Source organism: Bombus vancouverensis, chromosome 7 (assembly GCF_051014615.1).
Source record: "Bombus vancouverensis nearcticus chromosome 7, iyBomVanc1_principal, whole genome shotgun sequence".
Lineage (NCBI taxonomy): Eukaryota > Metazoa > Arthropoda > Insecta > Hymenoptera > Apidae > Bombus > Bombus vancouverensis.
This window is the reverse complement of record NC_134917.1, coordinates 16,302,618-16,309,656: the sequence shown is the minus strand read 5'-3', so window position 1 is coordinate 16,309,656 and position 7,039 is coordinate 16,302,618. Positions and strand designations below refer to the sequence as shown.

The 7,039-nt window shown below is 33.5% G+C and overlaps 2 protein-coding genes across 3 annotated transcripts; one reads left to right on the top strand and one right to left on the bottom strand.

Annotated features, from left to right (window-relative positions):
* Window positions 1-4,006: 4,006 nt before the first annotated feature.
* Window positions 4,007-5,407, top strand: mgr (prefoldin subunit mgr). The gene is made up of 3 exons (XM_033334983.2): window positions 4,007-4,163; window positions 4,543-5,089; window positions 5,248-5,407. Exons 1-2 carry the CDS (start codon window positions 4,080-4,082, stop codon window positions 5,029-5,031), a joined length of 573 nt encoding a protein of 190 aa, XP_033190874.1. The 5' UTR covers window positions 4,007-4,079; the 3' UTR covers window positions 5,032-5,089; window positions 5,248-5,407.
* On the bottom strand, window positions 5,336-6,810 carry LOC117157188 (c-Myc-binding protein). Of its 2 annotated transcripts, none has more exons than XM_033335019.2 (3): window positions 6,660-6,810; window positions 6,136-6,257; window positions 5,336-6,032 (listed from the first exon to the last, which is right to left on the bottom strand). In XM_033335019.2, the coding sequence occupies exons 1-3, from the start codon at window positions 6,660-6,662 to the stop codon at window positions 5,888-5,890; spliced, it is 270 nt and encodes an 89-aa protein (XP_033190910.1). In that variant the 5' UTR covers window positions 6,663-6,810; the 3' UTR covers window positions 5,336-5,887. The 2 variants fall into 2 exon arrangements, with proteins under 2 accessions (XP_033190910.1, XP_033190901.1); XM_033335010.2 differs by lacking the exon at window positions 6,660-6,810 and adding an exon at window positions 6,413-6,584.
* Window positions 6,811-7,039: the final 229 nt, after the last annotated feature.

Genomic DNA, 7,039 nt, shown 5'->3' with positions numbered 1-7,039 from the left:
TGCCTGTCGAGTGTCTGAAGACGAACAGAAGGGAGAAACGATCCGAACCTTCGTTCGAGCAGGTCCGACAGACCAATGGTCAATTGACAGATTGACCTGTTCTTACTATCCTCGTAAACTTTCATTCATATATTCGCACGTGCCGCTTTTTGCCGGCTGTCCACGTTGCCATTCAAGACAGGGAAAAGTGAGCGCGACGATGAAAAAGTGGTATGACTTTCTTTTTTATCTTGCCAGCGATAGCGTACGTAATAGAACGATTCAAAATTTTTCGAAAGCAAATAAAAAGTTTGTTTAGTACGGTTTTAACAGCAAACGAAACGCTCTCTTCGAGTTGCTTTAGTCCTAGCCACTTAACTCTTTAATTATAAGGAAAGAAAGTTTTGTTCGATTTGGATTTTGGCAAAATTAAGTAATTAATTAATTACGAACGAATTTCGTGTACTCAGAGGTAACACATTTGTGCGTAATAATGTTTATTATATCTTTTAGAATCATGTCGGGACTAAGGAACAATTAAACGTCACACGTATGCGGCAACATCTTTTAAAGGATTATTCCTTGACGCATAGAAAGTATAAAAGAGAATAGTTTCATTTATCGATCAAAGAGAGAATAGAGCGCTAAACGTGCAAACATCGGATTGAATACAAACTACACATTAGCCGAAGATCACTTCGTTAAGTCAACCATCCTCTTCTGTCGTGTTAGGTTGAGCCGCGTATGACGGTCGGATGGTACAAAGCAAATTCGAAGCCCAGCTTGGAACAAATACCAACTATATTGACGTTTTCACGAGGAATGCGTCCTTTCTAAAAATCTCTGTACACAAACGCTTCGTTTCCACACCCTTAGAAAGGAACGTCTTTTATCGACGATATAACCGAAGGGGATGGTGATGTTAACTCGAAACTCGTTTCACATTTTCATACAAAAAAAAAAAAAAAAAAAAATACAAATTTTCCTTGTAATTATCGTTATACAACAATGTAATTTTCTTTAATGGATAAACAGGCGCTTGTTTTGTCCAATGTTGTTTCTCAGTCTTTGTTCATCGTAGCCAAGTCAAAACGATGAGTCATTTCGACAGATTAAATCTGCGGATGACAAGAGTCAGCCTGTGTATTATGTTGTATTACCATTGCCAGTCACGGAGCGACGCATTGGGCTTTTCTTTTCGATGACCCGAAAGTGATCCATTCTTCGACGCGTACGCATATCTATTCGATCGCAGAGGACTTCGATTCACCTTCGTTCGCATTTACGCTGGGTCTTGTAAACATTGTGCCACATCGAACATGAAAGGATGAAAGAAACCCTTTCAATTCATAGATGAATGCAAAATTTCGTGTACTACATTGTACTGTATTTTATATGGTAGTTTATAATATCGCAGTCGTTGTCACTCTCCTCTTCGTTCTCTTCATCTTTTTGCCCGTTCCTTGGCAGCAGCGGTTCCAGAAGTCGCTGAAATTCTTTCCTTAGGTACGTCATGTAACGCAAACGAAACAAAGTATGTAATATCTAGCATATTTGAAAGAAGTACGATTATTTTTCTTCGTCGACGTCCATTAGGCTCGAGCTATTTCTTGGTCATCTACTGTTTAAAAGTAAGTAGTAAAAGTACTGTGCAAAAGAGCATGATCGACAACGAGATACGATACTTGGCCTACTCAGAAGGAAGTATCGATGTTACGTACTTTGATATTCTAACTGAGACTTTACAAGGTACGTTATCGCCGTCAAACGGAAGAATTGAAAACTCGAAGGAAAGATTCAGGTTGTACGCTGGAAAGCAAAGACCAATCGATTAACGCGACGAGATTATAAGCAAGCGAATTCAGAACAGTTTGTTATGAAACGACAGCGATCTGTGGCACGTTAGTTCCAACCTCAATGGCGGTTACAGGTTACCTAGGGCTTCCTGCGGAAATGGCCAATATACTCCTCCGACCTCCAACTCACTCAGTCACTCGCTCACTCGGATCACTCCTGTTTGGTGTACCCCGTACCCATATGATCGCCCTGTCGCTCGACACGTACTCGTTACGGGTCATCATCGTGATCTATGCGCCTACAACAAATGTTACATCCTTAATCTGTCCTAGCCTGCTAATCCTACGCTCGTGCTCAACGAGAAAGTTGACATTATTCTGCAACTGTAGATATAGACCTCGTTACTTCGCGACGCGATTAGAACCAATTTAGCTCGATCAAGAGCAAAACATTGTCTCGATGATCCGAAGGTTGCGATAAAATTGGTAAACGATAATACAAAATCGAGGGATTAAAAGGATGAAATTACAAAATAATTTCACGTAATCTCCTGTCGTGTTTGTTTCTTTTCGAAAACCGGACTGATAAATTATAATTCTCAAAACTAGAAACAACAGATGTGAATCCTGAAACAAAAAATATCTTAATATAATTTCCTAGTAGGAGCGACGATTTTAAAGAAATATTTACTTTGCTATTTTGTTCAACGGAGATTTATTAACAAAGTGATTACGGAAAACCATGTTTTGCCGATGTGTATCAAGTGCGATCTAATTCACACGTGCTCGTGGTCCATCGTTTGTTTTACATGCAACATGATTATCGTACAAAAGGAGAAGCTTCTTGTAAGATGTCTAGACGACTAGCTCGATGCTTACCCTGCTTTACACGATACGGCAACAATTCGGCTCTATTAGACCAATAAAGTGTATCAAAGAGGAGGAATGCGCCCCGCGTCAATCGTACATGTAGTGTCGGTTTGTCTGTCCGTGCTTTGATATACGGGGTGCGGGTGCACGGATAATTTAGATTCTACCCGGCCATACGTTAGAAGAACGGGCCAGAAAAAAACAGCTACGAAAAGGACGAAAATTTTTGGTGTTGTACGAGAAATGAGAAGACAATCTTCCATGTAGCAATAAAAACATCTTTAAGTTTTCTTGAGAAAATCTCTTTACATATGCATGGAGTGGAAATAAAAAAATTATTGTACACGTAATTGTTATATTTCCTACTTTAAGTTTCATATTTTTAAAAAGGAAGCAAAAAATGAGCGTTCATCGTGGTTTGTAGTTCTTTTTTTTTTACATATTCACTGGTGTTTGACTCGCCATTTATTAGGAAAAAGATATTTAACGATCAGAACGTACTGATAATAAAATATAGAATAAAAAGTTCTTAGAATATATTTTGTCCATGTTATGCTGACCCCTGATATGTGTATATTATTGAATATCTAAGTAAAGTTACTTCAGACTGTTGCCAATTTACACGTAGCTTACATACAAAAGAAGGAAATTTTTACGATTAAAGTAATATTCGTAATTAATATAAAACATGCAAACGTCTACGGAACAAAGTTCGATATAACCAATTCCATGTGGCTTCCAATGCTTCCTAAAGATAATTGTTATCTTTATCGGAAATTAATTGCGATTCAATACTTCTGTAACACGTGATCGAAAGTAACACCTATATTTCTAGTACTCATTCGCTTGTTTCCCGCTGTTTCAATTATACGCGATACTTATTTACAATATAATGTTCGAAAACTTATCGTAATTCGATAACGTATATTTTTATCATGACAGACTAATATTAACGACCCTATTTATATATACATTTATTTTATCTTATGCATTTTGTTGTTCTTTGAAAATTTTGTTTTGCGAGTGCCTATGCTACTTATCAATGCTTCGCGTGTTACTTAGCTTTTTTATCGGAAAATTCTTTACTCCAATTTTGTGTGTACATACATGGAATTTGTAATTACTACCAACATAGAATAAGTAATACATAGATAGTATCTTATATCTCAACTTACCAGAAGAGGGCACCATCTCTTTGCCTCCAGCTTCGATTTAGATGTGTGTAACGCATACTTGTATATATGTATATGTATATTTTACAGAAGACTATATTTAACTTCTATTTGTTAATAAACTTTTATACTGAATATAATATATAAAATACTCTATGATTATTTATTCGTTAAATTTGTAACTAAAATGGAGGTTCGTATTATATTAGGAATCTTCATGTAAACCTGTCGTATGTCATGAAAATTTATATGGTAATTCAAGATGGAAGACGGTGAAAATAAAGCGGACGTTGGGCTGGATAAAGAGAAAAAGTCGTACGCAGGAATACCGGAGGCCGAATTTGTAGTAAGTATATTATTCTAACAAAAGATTTACATACTATATTGTTATGAAATTGATACCGATATGTAAATTCCGTGTATTTATATTATATTGTATTACGAAGAATATTTTTACAAAGAAGTAATCCTCATGGCTATTAATCATTTTTATGAAATTCTATAAAGTAAATTCTATGAAATTTTCATTAAAAAAAACAGCAATAAACATTTTTTAATCTCTCTATTTGTTAAATGAATCTTTGCTCATTTGCTTAATCTATAAAAATACATGGGATATACACACTTTCTCGGTACGCTAACCGTATATGGTCACAAAAAAGACACGATGTTTGAAATCGAAAAATACACGTATTTTTATTTCACGTAAAATATTTTAAACGTAGGACGATGTCGACGCTTTTATGGCAAGACCTGAAAATGAATCAGCAGACAAAGTACTGCAGATGTTGGACGAGAACCATGGGAAATATAAATTTATGGAATATAATTTATTCAATAAAAGAAGACGTCTGAAAGCTCAGATTCCAGATCTAGAGCGATCATTAGAAATGATTAAAAAATTGCAGCAAGAGAAGAACAAGAGCAAAGAATTAGAGACACAATTTTTATTATCGGAACAAGTTTATGCAAAGGCTGTTATTCCTCCTACTGATAAAGTGTGCTTGTGGTTAGGAGCTAATGTTATGTTAGAATATACTTTAGATGATGCTCAAGAGATGTTAACAAAAAATATTGAAGCAGCAAAGAGAAATCTAGGTTATGTTGAACATGATTTGGATTTTGTAAGAGATCAATTTACTACAACAGAAGTTAATATGGCACGTATTTATAATTGGGAAGTAAAACGCAGGCAAGCTGCTAAACCAACATGAAGGCTGTCTTTTTTTAATAAATTCAATTTGCACGCGACAAATGCCTAAAACTCCAAGGGTAATTATACAAATGAAATAAATATCGAACGAAATCACATGTGTTATTATTTATTATATATGTATATTTTATATATTATATATATATATATATATTGTATACTTTTTAATAATATATAATATTCTTAATTCTCCTTTTTTTCTTTTCTTTTTTTTAAGGTTACTTACATTGTCAAATGGAAAGAGCCTGGGAATAAAAAGTACTGTTGGAAACTGTCAATGGAATAAAGGACTCAAATACTACACATTTAGGTTATAAGCTAGATACACCAATATTTATGTATATTGTCACAAATACATCTGAATTCTAACTTAATAATGTTGTTTTGTGTACTTACAGAAAGATCTATTACCATATTTATTATATTAAACTTAATTAAATTTATATTTTAATACTTTTGCAACAAAATATACAACTTTTATAAAAAAACAAAATAATACATTATGTTTATTATTTGAAATATCACATAAATCAAAATTTAATTTGAACATTACTTTCTAATTTATCATCCTGCTTGTATACTTTGATTATGAACTACGTTCTATGTAACCACGTTTAATTTAGTTAAAAAAGAAATATAAAAAGTATCACTATATACTTTTATGAACATGATTAAGAAATAGACTTATGACTAATGGAATTTGCAAGAGTCAAACTTAATTTATCTTATGTTTTAAATTGTCTTAGAAAGTGATTTTCTATATCTATTTTAAGGCACATAGTCAGTCTGACTTTCTGTGAAAGTCAGTGTCCAGCACGGACTAGTATTCTATTATTGTCTAAAACTTTGTAGTTAAATTATTCTGCTCCTTCGTCTGCTTCGTATTTCACCAATTTTGCCTTTAACTCTGTGATCTTGGCTTTAGCTTCTTCCAGTTCTTTCTTTAATGTTTGTACTTCAATGTCAACTTCCGTGATACCTCCTAAATTTTGACGAATGTATCTACAATACAATTTAGGAAATATATTGCACATCAAACATACAGGTAACTACTGGTTTTTTCATGACATAAACCTATTCAACCACTCATATATTAAAAGGATACTCTAAAGCATCATCAGGTTTTTCTGGTTCTTCGTATAAAGACACAAGCACCTTTGTAAGAGCATCCATAACGCCTGCTCTTTCCAGATATTTTCTGAATTCCTCTCTTTTAGAATCAGGTGGCTGAAATAAATATTTCAAAAACAATGAGTATTAAAATTGATATCATATTCGTAAATTCAAGTATACACGCGATAATCAAACAATTTGAATCAACAGCACTACAAAAACATCGAGCCGCCATCACTATTAAAGAAGTTGTGTAGAATCAGTATTACCTTGAAATTCGACATTTTTATTACCGACTTATCTTTATACAACTACTTTACGATACCCTGCAACTATTATTTATTAAATAGTTTAAGGAAATTCCGGCAACACGTGCTTAACAAACCACGCGACACCTCGATGAATTAAACCGTTATGACACTCGTTCAGAACAAATGCCATATGATATATGTACACGATTTTCAAAACAACATATATTCGAAACAATTTTTAATTCAGAAAAAAATGATCATTTACCATTGTGATAAGTGAATGTAGCGTGTAATGTCAGTGAAAATGATCGTATTCTTTTACTTTGTTTCACTAGAACACAATTTACGAAATTAGCGTACTTTCGATAGTAAAGTTCGAATGTTAGTGTAGTTTATTTCGATCGATGTCACCCCAGTCAAAGAAGTATCTCGCATGGACCCATATCCGATATCATTTAAAAAATTGTTACCTCAAGATAAAATTTAAGTAATCATAAAATAAAGTATCAGACAATATATAATAAAGAATTATAAACGAAATCAGTGCAACCGTTTGATTAATATAAACTTTATTTTGAAATATGTTAGATTCGTTAACTAGAAATTTAGTCGAAATATAGTATAATGAGAGATATTGTACTTATA

Excerpts from the sequence above, each read along its gene's own strand:
- mgr (XM_033334983.2), top strand. The coding sequence starts at position 4,080 with ATGGAAGACGGTGAAAATAAAGCGGACGTTGGGCTGGATAAAGAGAAA. Across the intron at positions 4,164-4,542 it reads TACCGGAGGCCGAATTTGTA|GACGATGTCGACGCTTTTAT; the intron begins GTAAGTATATTA and ends TTTTAAACGTAG.
- LOC117157188 (XM_033335010.2), bottom strand. Across the intron at positions 6,033-6,135 it reads AAACCTGATGATGCTTTAGA|ATACATTCGTCAAAATTTAG; the intron begins GTATCCTTTTAA and ends ATTGTATTGTAG.